This window comes from Ruditapes philippinarum, unplaced genomic scaffold, assembly GCF_026571515.1.
Source record: "Ruditapes philippinarum isolate M1 unplaced genomic scaffold, ASM2657151v2 ctg6896_1_1_1_1, whole genome shotgun sequence".
Classification (NCBI taxonomy): domain Eukaryota; kingdom Metazoa; phylum Mollusca; class Bivalvia; order Venerida; family Veneridae; genus Ruditapes; species Ruditapes philippinarum.
The window spans coordinates 3,040-21,324 of record NW_026862210.1 but is presented as its reverse complement, the minus strand read 5'-3'; the positions used below and the strand labels follow the sequence as shown (position 1 = coordinate 21,324).

Here is an 18,285-nt window from a genome sequence, read left to right as displayed (position 1 = left end):
TATATGTTAACTTAGTGATTATAATACCCATTATTTACCTTAAAACATCATTCAGCCTAAAGACTGAAAGGCTTTGCAACCCTTGCAACCCTTGTCTCCAGAGCTGACTAATATGTAATTTCTGTTGCATAATTTAACCAGTTTCCATCATGTTTGCAAGACAAATATTCTTGTACAATTTCTTAGTGTCAAAGCAAAAATCAAAGCAGGTTATATGCCAATATGGTAGTTTGGTATACATGTATACTGACTAGATTTTGTTAGTAATTAAAAGCCCTTCTTTGCTTTTTGCTTTGACACTAAGAAATTGTACAAGAGGATTTGTCTTGCAAACATGATGAAACTGGTTAAATTATGCAATGCTATGTTTTTTCACTCTAACTTTTTTTCACACTAACTTACTTCACTCATTCAAAGTCTTTAATTTTATTGTGATTATTTCATGATATGCCAAAATGAGCCCTATGTTCTTGTTTTCACAATCAGTGGAGTTTATCATGATGCCTTATACAAGTAACTGTGTTAAATGTTTATTGTTCTTATAGTTTTAGAGATGTTTGAATTTTAAGTTTTGTCATACAAGTATTACTCTTATAGTCTTGGTATTTTATGTGTTACTACTGGGAAGGAAAGAGTGACTTATTTGATTTCTAATACAGATGCTTATATTATGATTCTTCTGATTTTCATGTCATATGTTTCACTGACCAACAGTCACACTGTATTTGAATAGAAATAGTTAAGAATAGTAGAACACAATGTTTGAATCATTACTTTGATGTAAATGTTTTATATTTTGGAAAATAAATACAAATTTACATGCAAAAATATAATGGGAGGATTGGACGGCTAAAAGGGGAGGTCAGGAGGACGTTTATGTGTTTGACGATTTTGGTCAGTGAAAAACATGAATTGGTCAGTGAAAAGTCAGGGAAAAGTCAGGGAATTTTATTTCACCAAAGTGCTGGCAACCCTGAATTGTATGTGTGTTATTGAACAATGGCACCATTATTAGCTCACCTTGCACAAAGTGCAGGTGAGCTTTTAGGATGGCCAACCAAATGGCGTCCGTCGTCTGTCGTCCGTCCACATTTTAAATATTCTAAGGACATCTTCTATGATACCGCAAGGCCAATGTTAATGAAACTTGGCAGGAATACTCTTTGTATGAAACTCTATCAAGATTGTTCAAAGAATTCCATTTCATGCAGAACTCTGGTTGCCATGGCAACCGAAAGAAAAATCTTTAAATATCTTCTTTTAAAGAACCGTAAGAGCTAGAGCTTAGAAATTTGGCATGAAACATCTTCTAATGAGTGTCTACCAAGTTTGTTCAAATAAAAGCCCTAGGGTCAAAATTGGCCCGGCCCCAGGGGGTCATTGATTTTCCCTATATGCATATAGTAAAAACTTAAAAAATCTTCTTTTAAAGAACCCAAAGAGCTAGAGCTTAGATATTTGGCATGAAACATGTTCTAGTGAGTGTCTACCAAGTTTGTTCAAATAAAAGCCCTGGGGTCAAAATTGGCCCCGGCCCGGGGGGGTCATTGATTTTCCCTATATGCATATAGTAAAAACTTAAAAAATCTTCTTTTAAAGAACCCAAAGAGCTAGAGCTAAGATATTTGACATGAAATATCTTCTAGTGAGTGTCTACCAAGTTTGTTCAAATAAAAGCCCTGAGGTCAAAATTGGCCCCGCCCCGGGGGGTCATTGATTTTCCCTATATGCATATAGTAAAAACCTAAAAAATCTTCTTTTAAAGAACTGTAAGAGCTAGAGCTTAGATATTTGACATGAAACATCTTCTAGTGAATGTCTACCAAGTTTGTTCAAATAAAAGCCCTGGGGTCAAAATTGGCCCTGTCCCAGGGGGTCATAGATTTTCCCTATATGCATAAAGTAAAAACTTAAAAATTCTTCTTTTAAAGAACCCAAAGAGCTAGAGCTAAGATATTTAGCATGAAACATCTTCTAATGAGTGTCTACCAAGTTTGTTCAAATAAAAGCTCTGGGGTCAAAATTGGCCCCGCCCCAGGGGGTCATTGATTTTCCCTATATGCATATAGTAAAAACTAAAAAAAATCTTCTTTTAAAGAACCCAAAGAGCTAGAGCTAAGATATTTAGCATGAAACATGTTCTAATGGGTGTCTACCAAGTATGTTCAAATAAAAGCCCTGGGGTCAAAACTGGCCCGCCCCGGGGGTCATTGATTTTCCTTATAATTATGTGTATAGCAAAAACTTAAAAATCTTCTTTGAAAAAACCCAAATAGCTTGAGTTTAGATATTATACTTGAAACATTTTTAAGTAAATATCTACAAAGTTTGTTCAAATAAGAGCCCGGGGGTCAAAACTGGCCCTGCCCCAGGGGTGTCATTGTTTTTAACTACATGTGTATAGTAAAAACTTAGAAAATCTTCTTTTAAAAAACCATAAGAGCTAGAACTTAGATGTTTAGCATGAAACATCTTCTTATGGGTGTCTACCAAGTTTGCTCAAATAAAAGCCCTTGGGTAAAAATTGGCCGGGGGGGGGGGCTCTCTTGTATATTCTATTAAGTTAGGGATGTTAGTTTGTTTTCACAAATGAGAGCGAGTGTTATTGTGTATTATAGCACGAATTTAGGCAATCAGTGATCAATTTCATTTTCATTTCATTATTTTGAAATCTTAAGTACCATATACGCACCAAATTTATTGATAGTCAAATTCTATATAGAAAATATAAAATCAATAATGAAAATTTTTTGATACTTAGCATTCATATAAAAAGAAAGTAAAACAACATTATTTCACTTTGAAAAAAGTCGCGAAAAATGGTTACTTCATATCAGCCAACTAAAAATAAAAATAAAAGATCGGAATATCCGGATGTATCAAGATGTCTGATTCTTATATCTGGATGGCCATATCGGCTCCAGATGGCATCCCTAGTAAATGATATCATCTATATGTCCTCTAACAAAGTTGTTCAAAGTTGTTCTCTAGTGTCTAAATTTGGCCCACCAGGTTTCCAAATATGGGAAAACACTCTATCAAGACTACTGTTTAGTCCAAATATCTTTGAAATTGGTGAGAAAGATTGTTTTGATGATTTCTAGGGCATCTGACACCGAAAACAAGGTCACACAGCCCAAATATTATAAACCTAGTAAACACTCTAGGGCTACTGTTTTGGTCCAAATATCCTGGAAATTGGTTTGAGAGGTTGTATAATTTCAATATAGTTCATCTTGGTTCAAAAAGAAGGTTCCACAGCCCAAATATGGAAGAACCTTGCTAACACTGTAGAGGATACTGTTTGAATATGGGTGATCTGGGGTGAAAAACTAGGTCACACAACCCAAATTATGGAAAAATATTGTTTACATTCTAGAGGTAATATTTTCTTCCCAAATATCCTGAAAATATGTCAGAAAGTTTGTTTTGATGATTTCTAGCTCAGCTTTGAATATGGGTCATTCATGGTTAAAATCTAATTCACACAGACCAAATACGGAAAAACTTTGTTATTACTCTAGAGTTTCCATTTTTGGCCCAAATATCCTGGACATTGGTCAGGAAGGTTGTTTGAATGATTTTTAGTTCAGGTTTGAATAAGGGTAATCTGAGGTCTAAAAAAGGTCACAGCACAGAAGAAGGCATACAAAAAACCTTATTATTAACATTTGCACTATTTCAGGTGCAGATAAGAATGTAAATCAGTTAGAGAATGCATCGTTATATCTGCCCTTTCATCATTTCTAACAATATTAATTTAGAACCTTCAATAATCAGGTCGACGATATAATGCCAATCATGCCCTCTGGTTTAAAATTATTACTGACCAAGAGATATGAGCCAGGCCAGTTGTGGTTGAACAAACACTTCTTGTTTCCACCAAAGCAATTTGTTGTTTCAATCCTCCAGTGATTCGTGTAAATGACAAGTTGATGATCCACAAACGAAACATCGCAGATATAAAACTTTGTGTCTCTTCATATTATCCTCTAGGTATGAAGCTCAAAAACTAGAGAAAGATATGTAAAAATTACCATAATTAATATATAATTTTAACAGTTGATAAATAATCGTACATTTAATTGCTTTACTGTATATACATGGGGATAAAGCGTTTTCCACAACTTTTACCGTGCAACGTCAAAATATCATTCTTCTGACCGAGACACAGTATCTTTCTGCGTGCAACAAGAAAACAGATGATAATTTGCCCAAAGCGATGTAAAATCGTCAAATTTTACATTCTATCGAATGTTTTATTTAATTTGAAGCTTATTACTCTTTACTACATGCAAAATGCTTCACTTACTATGTCAAGATCGCGAAAAAAGTTAGGGTATTGCTTTGATTGCGAAATAAAACAAGTTCTGGTGCGTTAAGTTCATATGACTGATCGAAATGCAATATTTTATGTACATTATTGCCACCTAAACAAGTTACACCACTTAAATAACCTGGTCTTGTATATTTGATATGATTTTATTGTCTCTACGTGTATAATTATACCCCCACCACAAAATGTTGTGGGGGGGCTATAATGGTTTTGCTTTGTCGTGTCGGTCGGTCGGTCCGTCCGTCTCCATTTTCGTGTCCGCTCTATAAATCCTATACCAATTGAAGGATTTTCTTCAAACTTGGCTCAAATGTTCACCTCATCAAGGGGATGTGCAGAACCCATGTTGCCCATGTGTCAGCTCAAGGTCATGGTCACAATTGAAGGTCAAATATCAAACACAATCAAATATTAGACAGTATGTCGTGTCCGCTCTGTAAGTCCTACACTAATTGAAAGATTTTCTTCAAACTTGGCTCAAATGTTCACCTCAACAAGGGGATGTGCAGAACCCAAGTTGCCCATGTGTCAGCTTAAGGTCAAGGTCACAATTGAAGGTCAAATATCAAACAATCAAATATTAGACAGTATGTCATGTCCGCTCTGTAAGTCCTACACTAATTAAAAGATTTTCTTCAAACTTGGCTAAAATGTTCACCTCAACAAGGGGATGTGCAGAACCCATATTGCCCATGTGTCAGCTCAAGGACACAATTGAAGGTCAAATATCAAACAATCAAATATTACACAATATGTCGTGTCTACTCTGTAAGTCCTACGCTAATTGAAGGATTTTCTTCAAACTTGGCTCAAATGTTCACCTCAACAAGGGAATGTGCAGAACCCATGTTGCCCATGTGTCAGCTCAAGGTCATGGTCACTATTGAAGGTCAAATATCAAACAATCAAATATTACACAGTATGTCGTGTCCGCTCTTAAGTCCTACACTATTTGAAGGATTTTCTTCAATCTTGGCTCAAATGTTCACCTCAACAAGGTAATGTGCAGAACCCATGTCACCCTTTTGCCAGCTTAAGGTCAAGGTCACACTTCAAGGTCAAAAATTGACATAGAAAATATTCTTAAATTTTAACATTTATTTGAATATTTCTGAATCTAGAAAAGGTATTTGCTTGAAACTTAAAATATATATGAAGTGTCACAATTAAGATATGCTGGTGAAGTTTCATAGTATTGCATTTTAACAAAGTTATGCCCCCTTTTATGTCTTCAAATTTACATACAATCAAATATTAGACAATATGTCGTGTCCGCTCTATAAATCTTATACTAATGGAAGAATTTTCTTCAAACTTGGCTCAAATGTTCACCTCAACAAGGTTATGTGCAGAATCAATGTCACCTTTGTGCCGGCTAAAGGTCAAGGTCACACTTGAAGGTAAAAAATTGACTTAGAAAATGTTCTTAAATTTTAACACGTACTTGAATATTTCTGAAACTAGCACAGGTATTTGCTTGAAAATTAAAAGATATATGAGGTGTCACAAATAAGATATGCAGGTCATGTCATAACTCTGTATTGCATTTTGACAAAGTTATGCCCCTTTTTGTGCCCCCACTTTAGTGGCGGGCATTTAGATTTACCCTTGTCCGTTCATCCGTCCTTCCGTCCGTCCGTTCATTTTGTGTCGCATGTAACTCAAAAAGTATTTGACCTAGAGTCATGAAACTTTACAGGAATGTTGATCAGCATGTGTAGTTGTGCACCTGGGTATTTTCATCTGGATATTTTTAGTATTTTTAGAGTTATTGCCCTTGACTTATTAAAATTTTGCAATTTTCAACTTGTGTCGCATGTAACTCAAAAAGTATTTGACCTAGAGTCATGAAACTTTACAGGAATGTTGATCAGCATGTGTAGTTGTGCACCTGGGTATTTTCGTCTGGATTTATTTAGTATTTTTAGAGTTATTGCCCATGACTTAGTAAAATTTTGCAATTTTCAACTTGTGTCGCATGTAACTCAAAAAGTATTTGACATAGAGTCATGAAACTTTACAGGAGTATTGATCAGCATGTGTAGTTGTGCACCAGGTATTTTCGTCTGGATTTATATAGTATTTTTAGAGTTATTGCCCTGGACTAATAAAATTTTGCAATTTTCAACTTGTGTCTCATGTAATTCAAAAAGGATTTGACCTAGAGTCATTAAACCTTACGGGAAGGTTGCTCAGCATATTTAGTTTTGCACCTGGGGTTTCGCTTGTGGATTTATCCAGTATTTGTAGAGTTATTTCCCTTGACTTAGTAAAAACTGTTTCATTATGTTGTTATTTGTTCCTTGAGTGCTTGAGTTAGAATCAACAAACTTTACAGGAATAATGATCAACATCACTAAATTACAGGAATAATAATTCACATCACTGTAAAGCTATGCACCTGGGACTTTGCACAGGGTTTTTTTCCAGGATTTTGGGAATATGACCCATACCCATGGAATTGGGAATTTCAGCGATGTTTTGTTAAAAATTTGGGAAAAATGCATGACTTTAATTTTTCAGTGATAAAATGAATGCAGAGAATCACCGTCTAGGACAACATCTTCATACATTTAAGAATAATAACAGTGAAGAAGCCCTTATTAGTCCCCTACCGGTTTACCGGAGGGGACTTAAGGTTTACCCTCTGTCCGTCCGTCCGTCAGAACATCTGTCTGTCCGTTCGTCAGTCCGTCCGTCCACAAAACTGGATCCCGCGATATCGCAAAAAGTACTGAAAATATTTTTATGAAACTTGATATGTGGTTAGATGGCAGTATGGAGATTATGCACATCTTTTTTTTTTCTTCCTAGGTTGAAAATTATGGTTGCTATGGCAACAAATAGACTGAAAATATGGCAAATTTTACACATAACCTGGATCCAGTGATAATGCAAAAAGTACTGAAAATATTTTTATGACACTTGAAATATGGGTAGATGGCAGTCTGGAGATTATGCACATCCTTTTCTTTTCTTCCTGTGTTGAAAATTCTGGTTGCTATGGCAACAAATAGACTAAATTTCAAGATTTCTGATTCTAGTTTTTACGTTTTTTAGCTCACCTTGCACAAAGTCCGTCCACATTTTATTCAAACGACATCTTCTACAATACCACTTGGCCAATATTAATGAAACTTGGCAGGAATACTCTTTGTATGAAGCTCTATCAAGATTGTTCAAAGAATGCCATTCCATGCTAAACTCTGGTTGCTATGGCAACTAAAAGAAAAAACTTAAAAGTACTTATACTTCAAAATGGAAAGGGCTAGAGCTTAGATATTTCTTACAAGGCATTAGCTTGTTAGTTCCTACAAAGTATATTCAAATTATGGTCTAAACTTGAAAATTGGTCTCTGTTTTGGGAGTTAAAGGGTTTTTTTATTGCAAGGTTCTATAGACTTTCTTTGTAGGGATAATTTGAGATAGTGTATCTTGTATTTTTTGTCTCAACAGACATTGTTATGAAGATTTTTCTGTTAAAGCATAAGAAGGATGAAAAGTTTGTTGAACGTGAATGTTAATTCGAAACAGAGTTAATCAGAATAGCACAAATTTGAGAGCTACAGTGAAGTTGATTTCCCCATTCAATAATGAATTCTTCCATTAATTTCGTAACACCATCAGAAAGGAAGACTGTGTCATTTCCGAAATACAATGTAAAATATTTCGGTTCTTGACAATGACTTGCACATCTTATTGTGTAAGATATTGCACAAAGAAATGAAAGTGAACAAAAAATGTTGTTTTTTTTTCCACAAAAATTAGTTGATTAAGATAAAAGTTTAATTTACAGTACGGATATTACTTTTTGTATCCTTCCGGTTTGCGGGAAAAATCATATCTACACCGCTCTTACTGATGAACGAATTATGTCATAATATTTCATTCTGAGATCAATCATACGATTCAAATCATTAAATAATGCATACCAACAAATTATACATGTACATGTTGACCTCAATAAATGTAAGTGAAAATGGAACAATAATTATGGTAATTATCCATGGTGCTAGTAATACTTAATTATCTTTATCATATTGTTAACTAAGCAAGAAAATTACGTAATTTTAAAATAACTTTTAGCCTTTTGATACCATCTCTCGAACAGTACCATCTCTCGACCAAAGTGATAAATTTTATATTTGACAAATCAAATTTATGTTGTGCAGCAAGAGATAGTTTAATAAAGTGACAAGCACTTACATTTGCTTTGTTTTGGCAAAGTTCCATATTTACAGCTTCATTTTGACCATTCTAATAGTAGACGAAAGTTCAATTTTAGGAAAATGGCAGCCTACTTTTATTTTTGAAATCGTGTATTTTTGTAGTAAAGTAACCACTTTACTAATGTAGATTTATGGAATAAGTGAGAACAATAAGAATATTTTATAAACCCTTCTTTCAAGAAAATATGAGGGTAATTTTACTGTATTTTTGATTTGTTTTATGAACTGTCAACGTTGACCTAGTTTCTTGATTTATTATTTTGTTCAATCAAATATTTAATCGAACAAGATAAATCAAGTTTAACACCACTAAATATATTTCTTCTATTGTTTTCAATATGCAATTGATACCATTATCAATGTTGAAAAGGAATAATCAAATTTTGGTTGATGTAAATAAAGCTGCCTCTGATTTGAGAAGCTGTTGTATTTAAAAAATCAGATGAATACTCCAGGAATGTGACATGACATGAAAATAAATGAAAATGTGTTTGTTTTGTTCTATGTTACAGTAGAAAACTTAATTAATGCTTATAGTTTCAATATAAATGGTCTCCTCTTTCTAAATGTTATTCATACACTATAAATAACTTGGTTCGATAATTGGTAACAAGGGGTCAGCTTTGTTCTACTAATCAAGCACCCCAATGAGTTCACGGCAGCCATTTTTAAAGGTCATGTTGACAAATTTTAAGTAGGTCAAAACGGACACAATACATGCCTCTACAATCAAGAACTTTACTAAGTTTAAAGACACTTCACATCCTAAAAATAATTACAGTTAAGTGAAATTACTGTTCGAGAGATGGTACAACGAGGCTAACCTCACAATATAATCAATTTAAGCTTGAAAATCTTCCCAAACAGTAATTTTTGAATACATTTTTGAAACGTGAAAATGGTTCATGTAAAGAAATAAGAGAAGAAAAAACTGAATTGTCTCATGAAAATTTTGGTCAAACAGTCTGCCACGTGAAATTCTGACCTTCCCGAGATCCCTGCTGTTTGTTGTTGTTGTTTTTTTTTTTTAGAAAGGGTGTTCTAATATGATAAACCACAGATGCTTGGGTCAACATGATACCCCTGAGTAAACACTATCAAAAAATATTTTAATATTTAAACACTAATGGGATATCTGTTACAACTATAATACTGGTTTTCGAAAAAAATTTACATATATGAAAAAAAGAATACTGTTTACCATCATGTATTGAGACTTGATTCCGGGCAGGCAGGTTGGGTCATTTTTCGTAACAGTTTTCTCAGCAACTACTTATCAGAGCCTCATGATATTTAGTATGCAGCATTAACACATTGTCCCATACCATGGGATTCGATTTTAGGTCTGTCGCTCATCCACTTCATGTTAACTTAGTTAAATTCATAATAATGGTCAATGGTACGAATTTTTCGTAACAATTTTCTCATTAGTTAAATTCATAATAATGGTCTTTGGTACAAGTTTTTCGTAACAATTTTCTCAGCAACTACTTATTACAGCCTCTTGTTGTTTGGTATACAGCATTGATATGATTTCAGGTATGTGGCTCATCCACTTTCAGTTTTCTGACCTAGTGAAATTTTCGGCATTAATTGTAAATGGAAGGAAATTTCTGTAACAGTTTTCATAGCAACTACATACATATCACAGCCTCTTGATATTTGGTATTGTGACTGCAAAGTTCAGGTCTATCGCTTATCCACTTCCTGTTTATCGACTTAGTTAAATGATCGATATTAATGGTCAATGGTAGGAATTTTTTTGTAACATAACAGCCTCATGAGTCATGTTATTTGGTATACAAATGCAACCCGGCCATTTTTGTCTTTGACCCATTTTTAGCTCGACTATTCGAAGAATATGAGAGCTATTGTAGTCGCCCCGGCGTCGGCGTCTGCGTTGGTTAAAGTTTTTTGTAAAGTCAAATATCTCAATTATTACTTGAGATATTCAATTGAAACTTACAATACTTATTTATAGTAACAAGGTACATCAGATTGACAAGTTGGATAACTCTGCCTACAATATTGACAGAATTATGCCCCTTTTTAACTTAGAAATTTTGGTTAAACTTTTTTGTCAAGTCAAATATCTCAATTATTGCTTGAGATATTCAATTGAAACTTACAATACTTATTTATAGTAACAAGGTTCATCAGATTGACAAGTTGGATAACTCTGCCTACAATATTGACAGAATTATGCCCCTTTGGAACTTAGAAATTTTGGTTAAAGTTTTTTGTAAAGGCAAATATCTCAATTATGTCTTGAGATATTCAATTGAAACTAACAATACTTATTTATAGTAACAAGGTACATCAGATTGACAAGTTGGATAACTCTGCCTACAATATTGACAGAATTATGCCCCTTTGGAACTTAGAAATTTTGGTTAAAGTTTTTTTGTAAAGTCAAATATCTCAATTATTGCTTGAGATATTCAATTGAAATTTAAAATACTTTTTTATAGTAACAATGTACACCAGTTTGCAAAATTGCATAACTCTGCCTGCAATATTTGCAGAATTATTTGCCCCTTTGAAACTTAGAAATTTTTGTTAAAGGTTAAAGGTCTTCAAAGATATTTACTTGAAACTTTACACATGCACTTACATAATTGTAGGGTTATAATTGTATGTCACTGACCAAGTTCCATAACTCTATCTTGCTTTAAGGCTGATTCATATCCCCTTTTCTACTTAGTCTCTTGGTTAATGTTTACATGCAAATTTTACATATCTCAATAACTATTAAACATTATTTATTTAAAACTTCACATATGCATTTAGGTCAAATTGTACGGTCAACTGTGATCTATAATGATCCATAGCAGTTCTAATTAACTTGCATTTAGCTGAATTCTACGTGCTCTGATTCAACTTAGAATTTTCATCGTTAATATTTACTGTTAAGCTGTTTATAGCTTCTAACTATGTTGTAACGAACTAGAAGGATTCCGCACATACCTTTACATCCTTATCCTTGGATTGAGCACACCTCTCACTACATTAAATAATAATTAAATATCAAGTATTTACTGAAAAACATCTTAAATAACAAACTTTTAGCCTTTCTGTTCAGATAGATTTGTAGTATTCATAGTTAATTAGTATTATAGCTCAAACTAAAAATATCTATCTCTCTCTATCTATACCTTCCACATAGTCAAGCCAATACTGTATAATTAGACTCTCCTCTAAGCCTATAAGCATGATTTATAAAAAAAAATTGGCCCTTTTGTGAACTTAAAAATTTAACATTATCAAGGCTCTTTTACTATCAAGCACTTAGAATAGTCGAGCGTGCTGTCCTACCGACAGCTCTTGTTATTGAAGTATTATCCAAATTTGTACTTTGTCTTGTTAATTATGATGTCATGTTTAAAATTTTCATGATGTAAACACGCTACAGGGAGTGTATTTTTTAGCAACCTGTACTTTAAAGAAAGAAAAAAAAGAGTATTTCTATACACTTGTTAGCATTCCTGTTGCTGTCGGCCAAAAAAACATTACATTTGACACTAACCTTAAATGACATTAAAGAATTTTATAAACCTGTTGCTTGTATTTTAAAAAGAAAAATACTTTATAAGATCTATTCCTTAAGGTGAGCGATATAGGGCCATCATGGCCCTCTTGTCTTGTAAAGTATTCATCACAAAGTTGTCATACTTCACATACTGATTGGTCATAACTAGTAGATGACCCCTATGATTTTTGGGTCACTAGGTCATATAATCTAAGGTCACAGGGGCCTATATAATATCTATATATATGGTTTCTGCCTGCATGTATCTTCAGAAGAGTATGATCACAATAGTCATTTATTTCATATTATGTGATTGGTCCATACAAACAAAAGACCCCTATTAATTTTTGGCTCACGTTAGTCATAAGTGTCTTAATTTTTCACTATCTCTCTTTAAATGTCATATATCTCTATCTATATCTTGAAAACATTCATCCAAAAGTCTTCATATTCACATATGATTGTTATAACTAGCAGATGACCCCCTAGTATTTTGACACTTAGTCAAAGTCTTAAACGCACAGGGCCTCAAATGGGCGTCCAAAAAATGGTTTTCCTTCTTATTATCTGGAAAATATTGATCACTTATAGTCTTCATCTTTCACAGTCATATAGATTGGTCATAACTAGTATATGACCCCTTTTGTTTTTAGCTCACCTGAGCATATGCTCAGGGTGAGCTATTAGGATCACTCTTCGTCCGTCGTACGTTGTCCGTTCACACTTTTCAAACGACATCTCCTCTGAAACCATAAGGCAGATCATAATGAAACTTCACAGGGATGTTCCTTGTGTGAAGCCTTAACAAATTTGTTCAAAGAATTCCATTCCATGCAGAACTCTGGTTGCCATGGCAACCAAAAGAAAAAAACTTTAAACATCTTCTTCTAGAAACCCAAAGAGCTAGAGCTTAGATATTTGGCATGAAACATCTTCTAGTGAGTGTCTACCAAGATTGTTTCAAATAAAATCCTTGGGTCAAAATTGGCCCCGCCCCAGGGGGTCATTGATTTTCCCTTTATGCATATAGTAAAAACTTAAAAAAATCTTCTTTTAAAGAACCCAAAGAGCTAGAGCTAAGATATTAAGCATGAAACATCTTCTAATGAGTGTCTACCAAGATTATTCAAATAAAAGCCCTTGGCTCAAAATTGGCCCCGCCCCTGGGGGTCATTGATTTTCCCTATATGCATATAGTAAAAACTTAAAAAATCTTCTTCTAAAAAACCGAAAGAGCTAGAGCTTAGATATTTGGCATGAAACATGTTCTAATGGATGTCTACCAAGTTTGTTCAAATAAAAGCCCTGGGGTCAAAATTGGCCCCGCCCCAGGGGGTCATTGATTTTCCCTATATGCATATAGTAAAAACTTAAAAAATCTTCTTTTAAAGAACCCAAAGAGCTAGAGCTAAGATATTAAGCATGAAACATCTTCTAGTGAGTGTCTACCAAGTTTGTTCAAATTAAAGCCCTGGGGTCAAAATTGGCCCCGCCCCGGGGGTCATTGATTTTCCCATTATGCATATAGTAAAAACTTAAAAAAATCTTCTTTTAAAGAACCATAAGAGCTAGAGCTTAGATATTTGGCATGAAACATCTTCTAGTGAATGTCTACCAAGTTTGTTCAAATAAAAGCCCTGGGGTCAAAATTGACCCCGCCCCAGGGGTCATAGATTTTCCCTATATGCATATAGTAAAAACTTAAAAAAATCTTCTTTTAAAGAACCCAAAGAGCTAGAGCTAAGATATTAAGCATGAAACATCTTCTAGTGAGTGTCTACCAAGTTTGTTCAAATTAAAGCCCTGGGGGTCAAAATTGGCCCCGCCCAGGGGTCATTGATTTTCCCTATATGCATATGGTTTAAAAACTTAAAAAATCTTCTTTTTAAAGAACTCAAAGAGCTAGAGCTAAGATATTTAGCATGAAACATGTTCTAATGGTGTTCTACCAAGTATGTTCAAATAAAAGCCCTGGGTCAAAACTGGCCCCGCCCGGGCGGGGGGGGGGTCATTGATTTTCCTTATATGTGTATAGCAAAAACTTAAAAATCTTCTTTGGAAAAACCCAAATAGCTAGAGTTTAGATATTAAGCATGAACATCTTAATAAGTAAATATCTACAAAGTTTGTTAAAGTAAACGCCCGGGGCGTCAAAACTGGCCCTGCCCCAGGGGTGTCATTGTTTTTAACTATATGTGTATAGTAAAAACTTTAAAAATCTTCTTTTAAAAAAAAAAAGCCAATGAGCTAGAACTTAGATGTTTAGCATGAAACATCTTCTTATGGGTGTCTACCAAGTCTGTTCAAATAAACAAATAAAAGCCCTTGGGTAAAAATTGGCCCGGGGGTGGGGGGCCTATATACAGGTGAGCGACCTCAGGGCCATGATGGCCCTCTGTTTGACATACAGACTTGAAATTTGGACTAGTGGTGTAAACTTCTGATGCTGAATGGAATTTTGATATCAACTGGCCTACTTTTCATATTTTTTACAATTTTTGACCTATTGTCTTTTTTTGAGGTACAGTTATGTTACTATACAGAATGTATAAAAAATTTGTTGTCCCAAACTGTAAACTTCAAACATCTACACCTTACATGTTCTGCATGTGACATTTTGTGTTCTCATTAAAAAAACTTATAAAAAAATGTCAGTCAAAATTAATGCTGCTCTAGTCGTCATTTATTCTGCATTTATTCTTACATAGTCTCATAGGAACACACTTGCAACATACATATTTTTAACAAAGCCTTTCCAAAATATTAGGGCAAAATATTTCAATTTATATAGTGAATAATGAAATGATTGGTTAGATGAGTGAATCTAGGGCCATCTTAGTGGCCTTATTGTTTTTTATGAAGAAAAAAAGCTAAAACAATCAGTGTTGTGAAAGTATATTACTAGAGGGGCAAGTTAAAGTCGAAAGAGCTGGACTTGCCTTTCAGCAAGTTCTTTTGAAAAATAATTTCCAACACTGAAAAAGCAGTTGTTTCTGTTGAGCGACTCAGGGCCATCATGGCCCTCTTGTTATCAAATAGTTTAATCTTTTATAAATAAGTAAACAATACGTAACTAAGAATTGATTATATTTAACAATTTATTCATAACTATTATTTGTATTACAGACATATTTTGCTATTTGTAAAATAATGGGAACAGTTTGTTCTCAAATCATTCGAACATTATGTAATTGGCACCAATATTTAAATAGACATATTCTCGCACATGTTGTCTTGAATTTACTTTTATATCAATCATTTCAATTTTTCTTGTGATCCAAATTATTTTGCTTCGACCAGACGTTTCAATCTTTGTCGCAACACAAACATTTCAGAATTTCAGACGTCATTACTTTGTGAATTTATGCATTAGGTTCTACTTTTTCACAAAATCTGCAACTTAATTATTAAACAACGAGCACATACCACACAAAATGGAGAAAAAATTCGGATATTCAACTATAATAGACAACGATTTTCAATGCTTATTTTGTACTTTACCTGTTCACATCATTTAGAGGCGTCTTTGATGTGCAGCATCAGCATTTAACTTGTTCAGTATTTGTATTGTTGTTGCCCTTGATTTAGTAAAGATTTGCAATTTTTAACTTGGTGTCACACGTAGCTCAAAAAGTACTTTACTTAGAGTCATGAGACTTTACAAAAATGTTGCATAGCATGTGAAGTTGTGCACCTGGGTTTCTGTACCTTATTGACAATTAAAAGGTATTTAAATAACTTTGTACAAATGATTCCCACCATGACACAATCTGCAGAGCACAGCATCCAAGTTACATCCAGGTGCATGGCACAACATCAAGGTCATGGTTGGATTAAGGTCAAGAAGTACACATTTATGTTCGCTGCAAAAGGGGATTTAGCTGTCCTTCAGACTGCTTTGTTTTAGTTGTCATAATCCACATTCTTCCTTTTCTTTGATAGACTGGTGCAAAAATTATTATTAGAGGGAAAGGTTCAGTGAAAGATGGTAAGATAGGTCGTAAAGATGGTCAGCCATTACCTGGTGAGGATGAACCTTTACATGCATATGTGACAGCTAATAATCCAGAAAATGTGAAGAAAGCTGTAGAAAAGGTATCTATGCTTATTGTACTTATTGCTTTGTTGGCTTATAATTATCTCTCCCAAAATATTTGGGAGACATATGTTTTCCCTTCGCCTCTGTCTGTCCATCCCTCCATACGCCCGCCCGCACTACCGAATGGGGATAGGAGGCCATCTAACTGTAAACAGAAAAAAAGAGAACAATAGAGTTCTTTCAGTAACAATAGAGTAAGGCGCCATTGGCCCTCTATTAAACAAAAGAAAATAACAAAAGAAATGGCCCCTTATTCCATTTCGGCCAGATGTCCTTCAGTTGTTTAGTTATGTTTAGGTATAACTGACTAGAAATAAACATAAACAATGCTTAATCATATTTTATGTAAAGTTTCATGAGTTTGTTTTCTCTCTCTCCTTCTTAGACATTTTGAAGACAAGTTGTATTGTGAGCAAAACAAAATAAAAGCTTAGATATTTTTTGATTCTATGAAAGATATCTAGAATTACGAAAATGCATAATTACTAAAAGTGATAAAAACATAACAGGTTTTGATAAAAGTAATTCTTACATCATTATGTAAGCCTACTAGGTCATAAAAGCTTTTGTCCCATTACTATTATTTGTAAACAATTTATTTAATACACAGCAAGTATAATGGTGAAATTGTAATATTATAGGACACTATTTGCTTCAAACAAATGACATTCACACAAAATATATTACTAATAACTCAATTATCACAAATAATAGCTAAATAATGATCATGATAACCAATGGTTTAATTTCCGTAATTATACGGTGCGGTAGAGAAAATATCTAAGAAAAAATGGTGGCCTCCATTTCTAAATAAAATTTAGACTTCTCTCGCTGTGTTTTGTACACTAAGGACTGAAATTGGTGGGTTTTATTTGCAAAATGGCAAAAAGATTGATTTTTTTGAGAACCCTGCCAGATTATTTTGATGAATTTTTTCTTATGGTACTTTTTCATGGCCAAAAATCTACTGGCCTGTTGGACCACCTACCTTGCAATAATCACCGGACCGATGCTAAATTTAGTGGCCGCGGACTGGCGCTTATTTCGAAGACTGTAATGGGATATCTGTTGCGACTTTAATACTGGTTTTCGAAAAAAAATTACATAATTTTTTTTATATGAAAAAATAATACTGTTTACCATCATGTATTGAGACTTGATTCCGGGCAGGCAGGCGATGGTTCTACTTATCAGAGCCTTATGATATTTAGTATACAGCATTAACCCTTTCACTGCCATAAGCCGTCCTCTGTTATTTTCGGCGTATTTGCCATATGGACGGCTTTTTGCCGTTTCTATAATAATAATAATAATAATAATAATAAATTAATAATAATAAAAATAATAAATATAAAAAAATTTATACCATCGACAATAGTTATTATTATACTAACATATTTGGAATTATAATCCTAATAACAAATAATAATGATTATATTAATTAATAATATAGTAATTTCTTAGAAAACTCTCTGGCAAATAGGTGATCAATAAAACAATAACCCTCTGGCAGCGAAAGGGTTAACACGTTATTACAGGGCTCATCCGGAAGGGCGATTCAGGCGAAAACTTCGCCGTGTATATTCCAATTTCGCTCTCCCGATTGATCAAAGAGAAGTCAACATCGCCGATAAAATCTTAATTCCCAAATAGTAATTACTTAGCGAAGTAAAGAGCAGAGATTGTATCCGCCCATATGACGACCGCTAATTATCATTATCCAATCAGAGCGTCGCTTTATACTACCCTTCTACCTGTAAGCAAAGCGATAGACCGCCTACTCTAAACAGTAAATAATGAGAGCATCGGCCCGAAACGGTATAATTGTGTGATAGTTTTGCGAGTTTAATACGGGATTTGGCGATAATTATAGATTATCTAAACATGTGCAATCTTCCCTAATTGATATACCGGTACACGATGCACTTCGATGGCGGGTTTTTAACCCGAGTAAAGGCGATGTGCAATGGATTTTTCACGGCTATCACAAAACTGTTAGTCAATTAAAAATAATCAATTTCATTAATGATCAGCGACCGGATTAAAAACTTAATCATAGTCTTGAATGATTTCAGTCTGTTAACATCAATTT

The 18,285-nt window shown here is 33.9% G+C and overlaps 1 protein-coding gene across 1 annotated transcript in view; it reads left to right on the top strand.

Annotated features, from left to right (window-relative positions):
- Nucleotides 1-16,381, top strand: part of LOC132718287 (splicing factor 1-like) — a 57,130-nt gene extending 40,749 nt beyond the window's left edge. Inside the window, exons 5-6 of the mRNA XM_060701974.1 lie at nucleotides 11,190-11,199; nucleotides 16,037-16,381. Coding sequence (XP_060557957.1) covers nucleotides 11,190-11,199; nucleotides 16,037-16,366 — 340 coding nt within the window. The 3' untranslated portion in view covers nucleotides 16,367-16,381. The remainder of the gene's footprint in view (nucleotides 1-11,189; nucleotides 11,200-16,036) is intronic.
- The last annotated feature ends 1,904 nt before the right edge of the window (nucleotides 16,382-18,285 follow it).